At 39.4% G+C, this 17,956-nt stretch overlaps 1 protein-coding gene across 1 annotated transcript; it reads left to right on the forward strand.

The window, feature by feature from the left end:
* The first annotated feature begins 2,747 nt into the window (after positions 1-2,747).
* Positions 2,748-14,709, forward strand: LOC135305257 (carbonic anhydrase 3-like). Its single transcript, XM_064429137.1, has 7 exons — positions 2,748-2,784; positions 2,865-3,062; positions 6,275-6,393; positions 8,277-8,369; positions 10,002-10,067; positions 12,309-12,464; positions 13,655-14,709. The coding sequence occupies exons 1-7, from the start codon at positions 2,748-2,750 to the stop codon at positions 13,772-13,774; spliced, it is 789 nt and encodes a 262-aa protein (XP_064285207.1). The 3' UTR covers positions 13,775-14,709.
* The last annotated feature ends 3,247 nt before the right edge of the window (positions 14,710-17,956 follow it).

The raw sequence follows: 17,956 nt of genomic DNA on the forward strand, positions 1-17,956 counted from the left end.
CAAATGTACAAACCCCTCTTTTGGATGAAGAGCATCTTATGTGTTAGGTATCCAACAGGACCACTGTGTTTTACTTATTTTGATAATCTTTTGAATAAACTGTTATCATCAGGTGCCCGACTGTCATTCTGTGACTGGATACCATTTTTGGGCAAGATCATGTCTGCAATTACTAAAATCCTGAACTTCTTCATGAATGGTATAGATTAACCTTGTTATGCTCTTGCCTTTGCTATTTCAGATGGCCAATGGCTTTTACATGTCCAAAGTTTACAAAATAGAAAGAAATCACTGCAATAAAGTTGTGACTACACTAGGTACTATCACTTCTCTTAAATGTTTGAAGCTGTGACCTTTTCTTAATTAAAAGGGCATTTCTATGACAGAAGTGTTTATTTCCTGGAAAAAGCTATTTTTTACAAGTTAGATGATAATGAATGTCTGAAACAATATCAAAATAAAAGAATAAAGGTAGATCCTAAGGAATTAAAAAATAATGTTATTCTGATTATCTCTTAAGGCAGGTAGTGTTACTACACTTGCTTTTTGCTCTACTTTTGGTGAGGAAAGCAACAGGAAAAGAAAGCAGTCAATGAGACACCCACCGTGGGATGACTCAGTGCCTGGGGCTGACTCCAAGTACCTACACTTGTCACTTGTGTGTAAATTGCTGCCTGGAGGGCACAAGGTGCAGAAGCTGACAAAAACATGCTCCTCTGGGTGCAACAGGACCAGCTCACTGGAAAGCTAAAATATGAAGACTTTCACTCTTGGATGGGACTCTTTTAATAAAAAAAGGGACACATTCTCACATAGAGCAATGAATTTAAATACTAGGGGAAGAACTGACTTGCATCTTCTTCTGTGTAATACAAATTGTGTTCCTCACCTCCACAGAGGGCTTCAATAACCATTCTTTGTGTGTATGAAGTTGATTAGAAGTCTCTCTGAGACTTCCATGAACAAGTCCACTAAAGCTGTCTGCTTATACAGACAGAAAACGAGCTGCTCCAATTAGAATTTCATGAGCTCACAAGTGTTTCTCTCTAGACAGATAAGGTAAAAACCAATTCAAAAGGATTAATGTCTAAGCTTTCTGAATTAAAATTGTAACAGGTGTCAATTTTACATGCCTGTCCCTCCAACAAATGTGACATTATCCATTTGATTGATTACAGAGTAAAAAAAAAAAGTTTTTTTCTTTTGTCCCAAAGTTCTCTTTTGAAATCAAAAGCATGTATTCTTCCATACCATTGTGCCCAAGTCACCTCCTTGTATTTTCTTAATTGAATTCTGCCTGAAGAAGAAGATATGAGGAACTACTTGTTTTGAAGGACACTTTGGTGATGAACACATCTCAGTTCCTTTAAGGATAGTAAAAAGATACCTCTTACAATATTGTGTAAGTTGCTAAGGTTCATTGAGTTTCAATTTGATACATCTTCTCTATGTAAAAATACTATCTACATCACTACAGAAATTTCCTCAAATTCAGATTCCTAAGTGAGACATCTTGTCCTACCTTTGTCTCAAAGGACTAAGGATGTCTACTTACGAGTATAGTCAGAGCAAGAAGTATTTACTAAGCAAGTTTAATAAAGCAATTTTAGTTATGCTAAACAAAGTCTACATTTAGAAATTTATTAGCTTAGCTACAAAGCACAACTAGAAGGGGAATCTTTATCTTCCATCTGGTTTTGGGACATCAAATAGGACCAAGTTAGTCCTAAGCTCTGTATATTGCAGCTTCTCAGCCTTCTTCCTGTACCTCACCAACACAAAGGGTAGAACCTCTCAAAGCTGCAGGTTAATTTCCATGCTGCATTACTGTGCTGATAGGTACAAGGAGCATTTGAACAAGTTCACTGCACCTGTGTTGGAAATCTCCATGATTTGTCATGCTTCTTGACTGACTCCCAAATATTTATCTTGGAATAGTATTTAGTTTGAGTTATGTAGCTTGAGTTTTTAGCTCAAGGTAGATAGAGTTGCAGCAGTGTTAGCAGGGACTGACAAAGCTATGGCATTTGAGAGAAAACCTCTGAGTATCCAAAACAGATGTGCGGACAAAGCCAACTAACACAACCATACTGTCGCTAACTCCCCATCATCTGAAAAACAAATTCTTTCCTGACTAAAATATCCACTGCTAAGTTGCTTAACACGAGAAATATATTTGGTGTAAAGCTCCCTGCATGAAGAACTGACACGACAACATCAGACCCAAACTTGAGCCAATGGTCAGCAATGGCCTCCTTTTGGGCTGGCAGAGTCTCCCTTTGCTCAGTGGCTTTGCAGGCTGTGCGATATCCTTCCAGGCAGACACAGAGCTTTTCCGAGCTGCTGCATGGGAGCATTTGTGAAAGCAGGGAAGCGGCAGTGGGAGCCCGTCCAGAACCACCGGGGCTGCTTCACGCCCGCGGAGGGGACACTCGAGCTCCCTCCGTCCGCTCCCGGCGCTGGAGCAGCCGCTGGGCGCTCCAGGCAGCCTCTCCTCACCCGAGCGGGACCCAGGCCCCGGGGCTGCGGGGCTCTCCCGCCCGCTGTGCTCCCGGGCTGAGCGGGACGGGATGGAGGGAGCCGCGGGGTCCCGCCGGCATTCCCCTGCCTCCTGCGGGCCGCCCCCGGCCCTGCCCTGCCCAGCCCAGCCCAGCCCAGCGGGGAGGACGCGAAGCCGCGGCGCTCTATAAAACCCCCGGGCCGGGAGGGAGGGAGCAGGCAGCGGGACGGGGCGCGGCAGCGGCACCATGGCCCAGTCCGTGTGGGGCTACGACAGCGACAACGGTGAGCGGGCTCGGGGCCACCGCGGGGCCGGCCGGAGCCCGGCTGAGCACGGGCGACGTCTCTTTGTCTTTGTCCCTCAGGACCCGAGCGCTGGCACGAAAACTACCCCCTGGCCAAGGGCGACAAGCAGTCGCCCATTGAGATCAACAGCAAGGACGTGCAGCACGATTCCTCTCTCTCCGCCTGGCACGCCAGCTATGACCCCGGGGCAGCGAAAACCATCCTGAACAACGGGCGCACCTGCCGCGTCGTGTTCGACGACACTTTTGATCGATCAGGTCGGTTTGTATGTTTTGAGGGTTGTTAGGAATCAAAGTTTGCAAAGCGCCGGGTATCAAAAAGCATCCTTTAGTATCCAGCCTGTGCAGGCCAGCAGAGAAAAGTCACTTGGGAACGTGAAAAAGGTGGTCTGGGAGTTTATTCTGGTGGATCAGAAGTGGGACAGAAAGGCTGTTAGCTGCAGGGGAACCCCTGAAATACAGACTCAGCTGGATGGTGGACTTCCCCCTATGTCACCTCCTTCAACACAGACACCACATCTTCAGGGTTTGTGTAAGGGACAAGAGCAGTGCCCAGAGGGGTTTAGAACTGTTTTTGGAAAACTATGTTTCTGAAAAACTATTAAATGGCTTTGTTACTTAATTGAGAGTGAGCAATCTCATAGCTCTAAATTAAATTGTTCACAACTTGACTGCAGAGCTCCATCTGTATAGCTCTGGATGCAGATAGGCAACAACTGTCAAAATTAATAATAAATTCACAATATCATATAATGCAAAGACATCTCAAAAGCACGCAGTGTTGATTGGTCCATCATCAAGAAGGAAAGCAATCTAATTAATGGAAAACAGTTACTTTTCTTTGTATTCCTGTGCATCTGTTTTGATGGCACTTGTATTGAGATTTTGTACATAGTCAGCTATATCACTAATGAAATATATTCACAGTACCTGGAAAGATTATTTTCCTGCTTATCTTGATGAGCCCTTGTTTCCTGGATTTTTTTATTTATCATTACAGTTACTTGTTATTGTTCCACGTCCCTCAGATGGAATCTCAACTATTTAGGATGAGGACTGTCCCTAAGTTATGAATTTTTATGGTCCTTTAGTATTCATTACCACGGTTTCTACAAAGTGGTCTCATAAATTGCACTTTTATTACCATAGAAACACAGAATGGTCAGGATTGGAAGCGACCTTAACGACCATCTAGTTCCAACCATACCCTCATCAACACCTTCCACTAGACCAGGTTCCTAAAGATGCATCCAGCCTGGCCTTGAACATTTCCAGGGATGGAACATTCACATCTTCTTCATGCAACCTGTTCCAGTACCTCATCAACCTCACAGTAAAAAATTTCTTCCTAATATCCAATGTAACCATACTCCCTTTCAGTTTGAAGACACTCTCCCTTGCCCTATCACAACCTACACTTGGAACTAGTTCTGTTTAAAAGCCAGAATGCTCTTTCAAAAGCAGAAAATGAATGCCATGACTGAAAGCATGGGAAGGAAATTGGCAACGAACATTTTCACATAGTGGTTCTGTTCTGTCTTCTTTACAGCTTCCTAAAGGCTGAAACGTTTTAGGCTGCTCAAGAAGTTGTCTGCCTCCAATTTGGCCAAACCAAATGCAGCCCTTTGTGCAGAGCTTCCTCTAAATCATCTTCCCGCCATTCCTCCCTGTCTCTCCCCTCCCAATCACCTCTGTTGTTTCAGAGTGTGCAGTCACTCCTGGCTCCCTTACTTTCTGCAGGTTGCTGGACCGTAATTTAGGACTCAAGTGTTTCATAGGTACATGTCTGATCAGAATCAAACACAATGCTTGACAGTTCTGAAAGACCATGAGGAAGAATTTTGTAGACATTTTCTTACCTTCGTATGTTGGCTTCTGCAGTGCTAAGAGATGAGGATAAGTAATAGTCACAGATTCCATTTTAATTGGAAAAAGAAATATAGTTGAAGAGAATTTTTTTTCAAACACATGGAAAAATTTGAATGCTAAAAAGATTTGGTTTTATGCTAGAGAGATTTGTATGCTGTTATGAAGTGCTGTTTTCAAGTGCTTCACAGGATTTTAGCTCTGGAAAGGGCAACCTGTAAGAAGTTAGTGGTAAATAATTTCCAAATCTGACACTGATTCAGCTTGTAAACGTAGGCAGATCACATAAATTCCACTCCTGCCTCCCACTGATTCCAATGTGAAATGGCAACCAAATACTTTTGAGGAGTTAGGCCTTTTTTGTCCTATGTTTGAAGGTGAAGAAGAAGAAGAAAAAAATCCATTAAAGGCTTGTAAAGAAGGTTTACTCAATATTACTCAATACCATACTGATTTATGATTTTTTATGTATGAACAAAGTAAAGAAGTAAGAGGAACTACATGCTTAAGTCTCAACAGTGCTTTTTTTCCTGGCCCTCCCCTTGATGGTTGTGACACCTACCAACTAAAAAGAGAAACTGCAAAGATAAACCTCTTGCTCTCCGTATGTATTCCAACTTGTAGGATATCAAGAATTCATTTGAGACCATTGGGCAAAAGAGGATTTCAATGTTAACTTTGAACTTCAAAGCTATTGGTAGAAGCTCAGACTTGAATGCTAGAATGCTATTTAAACAAGGCCTGGCACTGCAGTCATGAACTACATTATCAGCTTTCTGTGTAAGGAAACACGACTCATTCCAACCTTAGGTAATGAATGAAAAATACATTTGAGAGCTTATCCTCTAAGCAGTCCCTGCTTAAAAGAATCTCCAGGCTGAAAGAGCAGGTGTGATGTTTTGAAAGTCAGAGTTGATGTCAACTGTCAGACTGATGCATGGTCAGCATTATTTGGCTAAGCACAGCAGAAGTAACAGGTTCTTAGTTTCCCTTGGGGGCTCAAGAACAATTTTTTAACTCACTTGACCTAAACTTCATTGTCTTCCCTCGCTTCCAAGAAATAGATAATTTTAAAATTTTAAATATGTTTTTCAGAAGCAGCTAACTATCCGTAACCATTGTTTAGTTGTCTTGATGCCTTGTGAAGGCTGACTTAGAAGAGAGTTTAGATGGAGCTAAACAATAAAGTAGGTATTTATTAGAAGGCTTTAATGGATATACCTTGGGCAGCACATGGTGACCTGTAAAGGGTATGCCAATCATGGACTGGAGGTACTTTTTGAAGCACCTTGTGGTTAATTTAACAGCCCTAACCCCAGTCTTTTTAGAAAAGAATCACCTGTGAACACCCCCCTTCTCCCTCCATAGAAGGACCTGTGTGTCCACTTGCCAGGAAAAAAGGGAAGGTTGGGCAGCTGGGGTTTGATCCACAGCAGCCTCCACAGTTTTCCCATCAAACAGAACTCCCGAAACAGAATTTAGCCACAGCCACGCAAACTGGCGAGCGCAGCGGGCGCCTGGCGGTGGGCTGGCTGGCTGCGGGCGGTGCTGGTGGCGGTGCTGGTGGCGGTGGCGGTGGCGGGGCTGACGCCGTGTCCCCGCAGTGCTGAGGGGGGGCCCGCTGAGCGGTGCCTACCGCCTGCGCCAGCTGCACCTGCACTGGGGCTCCTGCGACCAGCACGGCTCCGAGCACGTCATCGACGGCGTCAAGTACGCGGCTGAGGTAGGACGGCCTTTCAGCAGCAGCCTTCAGCGCTGGAATTTCACTTTTTTTTTTTTTTAATCATCTGAACGCATTAACCATTCTCCCTCTTGGAAGTGTTTAGCTACTGATTTTTCTCCGCCTGCGAAACTCGTGCATACTGCCTAACACGCCGTGGGATAAGTCGCAGCAAATGTATCCCCGAGAGTATCTACTAACACCGATTTCTTTTCTTCACGCCACAGTTTTTTTTTTGCTGGCATCTTAGAATGTTTCAAAAATATTTGCGACAAAGCAGTCTGTTATTTCCAAATAGGAAAAGCTGCTGAAGTTTTTTTGGCTTTGAGTCATTTCTGGTATAGCTTGAGTTACCAAGTTAGTTTCAAAAAGAATAGAGAAACTCACTAAAAGCACATTTGATAAGCTTATGTTCAAAATTAGATCCATCTTAAAACTATTGCAGAGTATGTTTTAGTTTCTGAACATCTCTGCTTTAAAATAGCTGGGTTTATTTTCAGGAACCACAGAAAATATAATTATAATGTTTGGGTTTGGTTTGTTTGTGTGTTTTTTGTGGTTTTTTGGTTTTATTTTTTAGGGTTTTTTTGTTGTTGTTGTTGTTGTTTTTTTGGGGTTTTTTTGTTTGTTTTTTGTTTGTTTGTTTGTTTGTTTTTTTATGTAAACCACTGCAGGGCTGTTGTCCTAGTTTGTTAAAATTCATGAATGCCTTAGACTGGGAAGACCTTTCCAGGTCCTAAATGTAAGTGAACTAACTACTGATGGTAGAGAATTTCTAGCAAAGGCTGCCTCCTTCCTACGCGTTGAGGATAACTCAAAATACATACCTGTGCCCACAAAACCCCTGCAGTAGTGTTTTCCTGCTTCGACCTACACTCTCAAGGCCCAGAGCTTGGAAAAGCTTTGCCCACCTCTCACAGGACACAATGAGGCAGATATTTTCAGGGTCAATGTGCACAGACATTGCAGAGAGGACTGTGGGCAATGGCTTAGGATTTTTTTTTCCTGTTCCTTAACCACAGCTAATCTTTGCTAGTATACTGCTTTCTGTGGTCAACTAAAGAGAACAATAGATTCATTCATATTCAAGACAAATTTTTCTCTGTTATTTTAAATAAACTTTTTTAATATACTTTTTTTCCCCCCACTATAACTGTTTTCCAATGCTCCTAAATCTGAGATTGCACACTGCTGATTGCAGCATTTGTAGCTATATGCATGAGCTAGACATTTTCTGGATAGGGATTTTTTAAATTTTTTTAAAATATTTTTCAAAATTTTTCAAAATTTTTGAAAAATTTGAAATATATCCTGAAAATACAGCATTGTTGAAAGTGGAAGAGAAAAAATGTCAGACTATATCCCACAGCAGAAATGAGAAAGAAATGTCAGATCATATCCCCACTCCCTTCCAGTACAATGTGCTGAGAGTAGTAAAAGACACAAACCAATAACCTGTGCATTACATACAGCCCAGTGTAAACCCCTGAGCTGACATCTGCATAACCTGAAGATATAAAAATGTACTTGAGATGGAGTGCATGTCAGTAGGTGTTTTATGCACTGCATGTGTGCATGTCAGGTGCTTGGACTGAACTATTTATAGTTGCATTGTCTGATATCATGTGGTAAACTCAATTTTCTTTGTTCTATGCTTCAATTAGATGCAAAGCAATGCTTTATGGAAAGCATGAGCATATAAAAGCATGGGAACAGCAGTAAGAAATACATAGAGTTTTCTTTTTCATGTCTATTCCTTTACTTACTCTGCAGTGGAATATTTTCTTAATTTAATTTAAAGTGAGGATTGTGCTGTTGACAATTTCTTGTATTTATAACTGAGGTTTAGTTGTTTTTTAATTAATTGATTTTAATTATGATTTTAGTTACACATGGTGCACTGGAATCCGAAACATGGTAATTTTGCTGGAGCTTTAAAACAACCTGATGGTGTAGCTGTTGTGGGCATTTTTCTGAAAGTAAGTGGCAAATATTCAGTCTTTGTAATTATTTTGTATTTTTCCTCTTTCTCTAGTGCCAGGGGAAAAGTTACCATTGTTTTTTCCTGCACTGCAGCCCTTTCCTGTGGTGTGCACTGGGTGAGGAGGAGGGTCTGCACAGGCTGAGTGTTTCCTCTCATCTTTTATTTCTTTTGACTGCTAGCAGGTGTTGTATCTGCCTGTCAGCAAGGTTATGTTGACTGATTCCCTTCTCTGATCTCTCATTGATTCCCACACAAGCTGGGAATCAAAATGAGTTCAAAGAACCTACTCCAAAAAGAAAGAATTGATGGTAAAATAAGATCATTCAACATTTTAACCTTGAAATACAGAAAATTTTAAACAAAAAAATACTATACCACTATTTGCCGATTGATTTTTTACAAACTCAACAGGAATAAAGTAATCCTTGTATCAGATCTGCATGTGGTCTAGGACATTGAGAAATGCTAATGGGCACACAGCCTAATAGTGAAGTACAGAAACTTCAGTCCTTTTAGCTGCAGGTGGGCATTTCAGCTTGAACACACCATCAGGGAATAGGTGTCCTTTTATTGTTTTATCACTAGTAAGTGGCATTTGTACAAGCACGAGCAAGTGGATGTAATTAATTTTGCTGCAGTGTTTCTGGACAGACTAGATGCAGTGTCATTTTAATTCTATTACACTGAGAGCCAACCTGACCTTTTCTCTTGTGGTTAATCGAAACTGAAGGTCAGCACCTGTCCAGAATCTCCCCTATGACTATGTCCTTCAATTATTCTTCTTTTGTCATTCCTTTTGGTCTATTTTAGGCTAAAGTTTTATGCTGTCAAACACAACTTACAAAGCACACCACTATATTCCTATTAATCATGCTAAGGTCAGCTAAAAGGTCCAGAAAAGTAAGTAGTATTATTATCTTCTCTGGTCCTCTTTCCCTGTTTCCTTCATGCTCTTTGATGAAGGAGCTGTTGTTTTTCTCTGAATTTATCATGTTCCATTACTGGGGTTTGGAATACTACTAAAACAGGATTGAATTATTTTCTGAGCAATTGAAGTTAATCTATTTTGGAACAAGACATGGCAATAACAGCTTACTCGTATTGCCTTTACTCTTCTGGGATGTCAAAACTTTTGGAAGTGCTAAATGTCACGAACAAAGCAATAAAATTACCCCACATGAATCCATCACATGTCTTGCATCAAGTCTGATCTGACTCTGTGTGTGTGCTGCAGAATGAAGTATCTGCAGGAACTACAGCCCTTCAGGCCCTCAAGACTTTGCCAAGTGCTCAGACGTCCCACAGTGGTTGTGGGTTGCTTTTGAAGCAGGAGCCAAGGGCTAAGCCCTGGGTAGTGACACTGAGTGTGCAGTCCATTCCTCAGACAGGCGTGATGCCTTCTAGGGTCCTTCAACATATGTTCAAACTGCAAAGCCAGCTACTGGAGTCTGCTATTTTGGATGTTCTCTGAACACACATAATTTTCTGTCAGTCCCTACTGGATTCTCTGAGACTGCTGTTGCCTAATGTGACAGATGGGATGTGCTGAATTTATTTCAAATACTGTGGAACATGATGAAAAAGATACAGTATGAAAAACATACAGTATTTGTGCTTTGCATTATAGGTTGGGCAAACTCCCAAGCCAGAGATGAAGAGAATTCTTGAAGAAATTGAAAACATTAAGACCAAGGTATCAACACAATTTTTTGTGATATAATGCAGCTGGAAAGCCGCAGAAGCAGGAATCAGTAGTTCAGGTTTATATTTTGGCATAATTTTGATGCCAAACCGTAGCACCAGAGATGATACTTTGGACTGTGGAGCAGGATATTTTCTTTTGCTTAATTAAATATTTAACTCCTCACTTCTGCAAGTATTCTTGTTGAAGACCATTTTTTTATCAATCCTTGCATACGCAATTGATAGTGTAGTTGGCCTGCTCTGTAAAAAATATGCCAGTGGGCCAACACCAAGAAGAAATTAAAAGCTTTTTGAATTTGATGACAACAGTGGCCAAAAAATGCATATAGCAGAGTGAGAAATTTAGTTAGCCTAAAATGACAAGAAACCAGTAGCAATTATAGAGCAGGCTCCCAGTCAGTGTAAGGGAGATTAAAAATGTTATTAGTTTTAAGAAGGAACTGTATTTATAAAAGGAACTACATGGTGCAGTTTCTGCATATGTCCTCTCTTCCTATGATACTAGCACAAATAGCATTGCAAATATATTCTAAACTGTTTTTCAGTAAAATTAATGATCTAAGGCACCAATCCATACCTATTGCATAGATACAACTGCTGAAGGGAGTTATTTACAGAGAACTGCAATATTGCATCTATTTAGCATTATCATTTACAATAAACCTAATCTCTAGGTATACTTTAGCAATTCTACTTCATGATAAACTTTTTGATTCTAATAATGCTAAAATTGCTGGTTCTGTTTTTTTTTATTATTATTATTATTTCACCTTGAACATGCCACCAGATCACCAAATTTGTAGGCATTTTCTTAAAAATTTGCCAAAATTCCTTGTATTTAAAATATGTGTGTACTGCCATTGATGTGCAGGTCTGAGCCTGACAGCTCTTCTCTCCTTTTTAAGAGTCATATTAAGTTTATTTTTTCAGCTCAGTTTTCAAATGCAATTAAGTTGTTTCTCCTGAGGCAACTGATGGTTATTTTTTTTCACCCTATTCATGCCCCCACCTCGATGTGTCAATGGTATCTCTTTTTAAAACTTTCTCTCATAATGACTATATCATGTTTTTGGCCATTTACATGTAGCAGTTCTGGAAAAAGCAACAGTTGAAGTTAAGTGCATATGCAAAGAACCACATGTTGTATTTTATCTCTTTTTTCTTTTCTGTCATCACAGACATTTTCCCAAGACTACTTATTTTTCGGAAAGATTAATGGGTGGTATCACTGGTTCAGTTTCAATTGCTCTGATGCATTACAGGCAAAGGAGTTGGTCACTGTACTGCATTTACTGAAAAGGCACAATTTTGTAAATTTATTTGCAAATTCATATTGAACTTACACCATAATCTTTTCAGAAAGATACAACTGGAATCACTCTTTCTACTCTTAATTTGTGCAATGATGCATGGAAACAATTTCAGCTTCTGCCACTCACTTTGTTCTTATCTAGAGAAGATTCTCTATGATAGAAGAAGGAAATAGAAAAAATATATCTTCCTTCCCAGAACTGTATCCAAAATATCAATAGAGAAGTGAACTGCATTTCCTCAGTTAGTTTTTGTTGCCCAGAGGGAACAAGGAATACTCATCACAGTCCTGTGGAGTTACTATCCTATTTGGTGACAGACTTAGCAGGAGATGATGTCTGATGTCTGCTTTCTCCCTTGTCTGGTGGTAATCAACTCAAATTGTAAGATATTTAGGATCTAGTACTCTTACAGGAAATATTTTAATTTTTTACTAAGTGTAATAGCATCAACAAAAAGTCTGAGTGTCACCATGAATATATAATTAGAGCAAAATCTTGGGAGGAGAGAGGTGCAGATTTAAATTCCTCCAGATAGAAGACTGTAATGAATCTTGGATAAATGCCTGTCCACTATCCTGTTGGATAAAAAGGGTAACAATACCAACAGTACCACAGGCTTTAACTTTTATCCCAGTGGCCCAAAATAAAACACAATTTTGATAATTCCAGAATAGAAAAATGTAAAAACAAGTTTGCTTTAATCCCACACAATTCAGTTTGTAACTTCTTTTAATTTACGAATGTAATCAAAATGTCAGTTATTATTAGTTGCTGGGAAAGTGCTTGACAGGAAGAAAAGGAGATTGGTTTCTTGCATGAATCTTGGTATTTAATTGCTTCCTTTATAACATAATACTGATGACTTTTAAGATGCACATCTCTAGAGTTACTGCAGAGAATTTCTTTGTTTCCCTAAGGGGAAGGAGGCTCCTTTTCTGCACTTTGATCCTTCAATTCTTTTTCCCAAATCTCGTGACTACTGGACCTACCACGGTTCATTCACCACACCCCCCTGTGAGGAGTGCATCACTTGGATTCTCCTGCGGGAGCCAATTGAAGTCAGCTCAGACCAGGTAAACTCCAGCCAGTTCTGCTGCTCCTTTTCCAGTTCTCAGCAGTGTCTCAGTATGTCAGGGTGATGATTTGCAAGCCCTGTGTTACCTTGCACTTTTTGGTAGGGAAAGCTTTAGCTGTGGACAGTGAGAAACTGCCTGAAGAATGGACTGTGAAACTGACCCTGAGAATCAGGTGCTGTTGCAGGACACTTCATGGAACAGCTGCAGCAGTGGTATTCTTGGGATCCAGAAAACCTGCGAAGGCAGAAGTGCCCCTGAGCCACAAAATTCAGCCATCACGGAAGCCTCATTCTACATGCTTTACAATTAAATAGAAAGTGAAACTAATGTTTTGCTGGTTTCCTGGTTTAAGAAGTTGCTGGTCCAGACCTTGACTTCTTAAAAGCTGTCAGTGAGAAAGATCAAACAACCTATAACCTACAAACCAGAACATTAATGCAAATTAATGTACCATTGCATCACACATTCATATGTGCATTTACAGAAGAAAAAACAAGAGGCCTGTCTGGATAAGGTGACATTTTTAGCTCTTGCGTCAAAAATTTTGGCTATTTATACCACTTTCTGCTTCAGCAACACAAGTCAGGGTATATCCTTTCTACTGAAATGGCTGTTTGCAAAATAGATTTATTTTGCATTTGGAGGAATGGGTAACAATTAACAACAATTATCAACACTGAAATTAGGTTAATTTGAATAACAGCAGCTGAGTGCTGAATTCATGATTCAACTTAATAATCCAGTTGGTGCATCTCTGCCTAACAGATCAAAATACAAACTACTGCACCAGCTTTTTCTATCACTGCCTTGCACTGACATAGGTCTGGATCTTTCTTCACAGATAGCTGTATTTTCACAAGGTATTTGCCTGCTGTCCAGCTCCAGCTGGGAGCAGGCCCTGTTCTTTTTCCACACTGTGGGCGTGAATCAGAGAAAAAAACAAAAGAAGCCCAGACAAGGATCAGATGATGAATTGTTTTGTGGATGAAGAGTGTGAAGATCCACAGAAACAGTGCAAGCTCCTGGGCTGCAGCAATCTATCAGTAATCTCAGTATTGTTAACGACTGTCATTGTCATTGTGTGCTTGTCACTATACAAGAAAATTCCTTTTTCATCTCAGAGTTTATTCTAGGCAGTAAGGTCCACAGTGCTTCCACATGGACACTTGAATTTTTCTTCCTTGCAGATGGCGAAGCTGCGTAGCCTTTCCAAGAACGCTGAGAATGAGCCTGTGAGCCCTCTTGTTGACAACTGGCGCCCACCGCAGCCTCTGAAGGGCAGGATAGTGAGAGCCTCATTCAAGTAAAATCTCAAGTCTCACTCTGCTGAACCTGAGTGAGAAAATCCCTACATCACGAAAGTGTTGTTAGTTTTTGGCTGTTTACTGCTTTTCCTCTGGATCCAGGTCTACGTTTCTCAGTTTGAAATTCTGAGTGGTAAAAGTAAATCTGTTTTTAAAAGCAGAAGAATACTGTATGGAAATACTGAGCATAAGAAGCAAATGTGAGAAGTAATGATTCTTGACCTCAAATGCCTCAGCATTTATGGTCACTTCTCTGCCTTGTAGTCTTGTAAGAAAAATAGGCTGTTTCAATATTTAAAATTAAATTCAAAGGAAGTATAGTATAGTAAGGCAAACAAATGAACCAGTAGTTCAGGAAAGTAAAAGTAACGGTAGATGAAGAGGAGGGAAATGTCTGTCTCCACACTGTGATCTTGCTCAGGCACCCCACCCTCAGAGGAGACATCCAAAGAATAAGTACCCTTTTAACATACCAGGTTTTCCTTCCCTGCCTTGTTCATATTTTTTTATCCAAGATTACATTAGTGGTCTGAGGGTAAAATCAGGCATACTCAGTTTCTGTGTGAAGAAGAAAAGAGACCTTGTTGTCATTTCAGCATTTGCTGTCTTCAGCGTATCCTGCTGCTGCCATTGTTGATCTTTTCTTCTTTCACTGTGGCTGTTACTTCACCCACCCAGTGTAGAGTCCTGCTGGTATCATATTGCCTTGTATTTAGTATACCAGCTTTAGTATTGCTGAGGGAGAAGTGCCTTTCTTGTGCTGCTCTATGTTATCTCCCAGAATGATGGATTTTTGATGCTCTGCCTGCTTTCTATATTTGACACCTTAATAGTTTTCGCCTGTTAGGGATTTTGTTGCATATGGAAAGGATCTTTCTGGATTATTCATTTGTGTCATTTGGGGAAAATCCAGATTAATTCAACTAAGTGTTTGTTTATTTGACTCTGTAGCTGGAGAAAATAAATGGATTCTGTTTGGCTCAGTTCCTTTGTGGGGAGACACATCAGCTTTCAAATATGATCCAAGGAATCACTGGCAGACAGAAACATCTGTATCAACTTCCCCTGTCCTTCATCATGTAAACTTTATAATTTCAGTGTACAAGTACCATCTAGGTTGAACCCACACACAGATCATGTGAATAAAGATCTACATTATATTCAACACCCAGGTGATTATTCAGTATTGGACATACAGGAGATTGGATGGTCAAAGGTGGTGCATAAATCCCACTGCACAGGCAGCTTCTGGGTTCTCTGTGTTCCCGTAACTCATAGGAATTGCTAGTGTAGGTAGCAGTGGGTGTTCTTCTGGAGATGTTGCCACAAACATGTTCACAGCAGCATTTATAAGGGATATGTCAAAGTCTGAGAAAAACCAGACTACAAATGGCTGGAATAGGTATTTCCCAGTTCTCCTTAACTATTTCACTTTCACTTTATTAGAAAAATGGTGCTCCAACAGGGAAGTAATGAATGGGCAACACCAGACAAATTCTGCTGTTATTACCTGCACAATTCAGTGAGAATGCAGAAATTAAACTGAGGGCCGATTTTGATCCTTTTTATTCATTTAGAATTGTTTTAAGGATTACTGGATTCCCACTGCAAGTTAGTATTTTAGTTTATTAGGATTGTATTTTGCTTAGTATAAAGCAGTTTCTTCTTTTTAAAAACTAAGTTCAAGTGAGTAGAAGCTAAAGTATTGATTGAATCCTGTTTACAAATGTTTTGGCATTGGCTTAATTTTATCAGAAGATCAGCTTTTGATATTATGAGTGCAGCACTTGCAAGGGTATTGATTTTAGGAGTCCCTTAGACCTTCTATAAACTCTTGAATCTGTAAATCTTCTCAATACATAAAAATGTTATTACAGAAAGCTCACAAGCAACAATTTTTTTCTACTGTACTTGGCGTCTTACATGTAAAATGTCTACTCATATCCATATGCAGTTGATCTTGGTGATGAGAAAATTTTAACACAAGTAACTGAGACAAGGGTTTGAGTCTTTCAACCTAAAAGCCATTGACTGTGATGTTTTAATCTCTTGTTATTGAGGCAATAAAACAAGTTTAGTTGTCTGCACTTGAAATAACTGCTTTTATGTCTTGAGAGAATCAATAAATTGACTTACATAAAAAATAAATTGATTACTGTTTTTATGCTAAGTGATGACTGAAAGTAGCAAACACTTAGAAAAATTTGCTGCTCCTTTCTTTGATACATATGCTTGTAATACAAAGGGAATGGACATTTTAGTACCTTTTAGCTGTTGGAGTTTAGTACAAGAATCACATCAATCAGTTAGCTGTAATGTTACATAAATCTGAAAATTCCTGATTAGTTTATACTTTTGAAGCACACAAACTTATTAAAGAATAATTGTCTGCAAATCGGACAATGAGTGCACTTTGCTTGGTTTGCATGTTTCCTCTGCTGCTTTTGAAAGGTAGAATAGGCAGAAGTTTATGAACTACTGAAATAGTTGTTTTGGTTCCAACAACCTACATTTGGTTGTATGTTAGCAAAATGAAAATACAGTCTGAAATTTATGTTGCTTCCTCATGCATCTCCTCTGATTCCATTCTGTCTTCAAATTATTATTACACAAAAGCATCAGCCTCACTGGAAATATGATTTAAAGTGTTTTTTTTCTTGAAGAATAAATGCACACAGTTTTGTTCCATTGCCTTTCTTCCTTTGATAAAGAGTGTAGCTCAGCATTGATGACCCTGGTGACAAAATCAGAATATGTGGATTTTAATCCTGCTGCCCCATGTATCTTAGAGAAAACAAAAAGAAAAACCAGCAAAACTCCTTATGAATTTACTGGCTATAATGTATATATTAATTGCAGCAGAGCAGCCAAATAATTCAAATTAATTACCACCTATGAGGTTTTGACAAAAACTTTCCCAGTTTCCCACACTTCACAAGAGAAATTACTAGAAAAATTAAAAGCTTATTCCTGTAGTTTCAAAGCTTTTCTTTACTAACTGAAAGAGGTGTCACCATCTTTCAGTCATGTGTAAATTCATAACTGAACTGTGAATTCCTGGTATACAGGAATCCCTTGTGTACAACCAGCTATGATGCTGCTTTTTAAAAAAAAATTTTCATGTTCATACTCATATTTTCATTCTTCTAGTAGACTACAAAATGAAAAGAACACTTTTTTTTTTCTCTGTATCTCAAAGAAAGATGCTCCTGGATGTTCTTGCTGATGTTTTTTCTGCTGTGTAATCAACATTGAAGAACATTCATATTGTCAGGGAGTTGGACAAAATAGAACAGCATCTATTTCTTCTTGAGGCATTTTGTCCCACGCCTCAGTAAATGGAGCAGTTGTATGGTGTGTGCTCCACCTTGTCTATCTGCCTTTCATCCCAATGAATTCTGGCATTTATATTTGTCAATACTGGAGCACAAAACATGTATTCAGGAATTATTTTATTTCCAAGCCCAAGAATTTAATAAAATATTTTATAAGATTCTTCACTCCCAAGAACTTAATAGAACTTTTTGTAAAATTCCTCACTCCCCCAAAAGGTAATGTACAACCAACGATGAATTACAGATCAAATCAGACTCAGGTTTTTTAAAAAACCATATTTTTAAAGCATCTTCTTTTCAGTTTGCAGCTGCTGTACACATTGATTTGCAAAAAAAGTGCAATAACATTAAATTAACATATTCAGGGTTATTTGTAAGGGAGAGGCAGAAAAACTGTAGAGTTTTGTGTTCATTGAGACACACAAACAGATTTGAATACAGATGGAGAACTTGTGATATTACTGGGAAAATAAACACCAACACATTATTGCTATTATAGAAAATTTTGACTATATTTGGACTGAATAGCACAATACTTGCAAGAATGTCCATGAGCTTAAATGAGCAAAACACTTGTAGAATCATAGGCCTGAGCTGGACCTTAAAGACCATGTAATTCCAACCCCCATGCCATGGGCAGGGACACCTTCCACTAGATCATTGCTTGGGAAAAAAATACATAGTAGATGGAAAATTTTCTGTAAAACAGGAGCATGGAGAAGAAAGAAATGCAATTGGCAGTGCAAACTAATGAAGGGTTAATAGGAATATATTAATGTATATGAGAATTAATATTACCATTAAGTGAGATGGTAAATCAAGTAGGACAGCAGAGCAAACTTCATACAGA

Source organism: Passer domesticus, chromosome 1 (assembly GCF_036417665.1).
Source record: "Passer domesticus isolate bPasDom1 chromosome 1, bPasDom1.hap1, whole genome shotgun sequence".
In the NCBI taxonomy this organism is placed as follows: Eukaryota; Metazoa; Chordata; class Aves; order Passeriformes; family Passeridae; genus Passer; species Passer domesticus.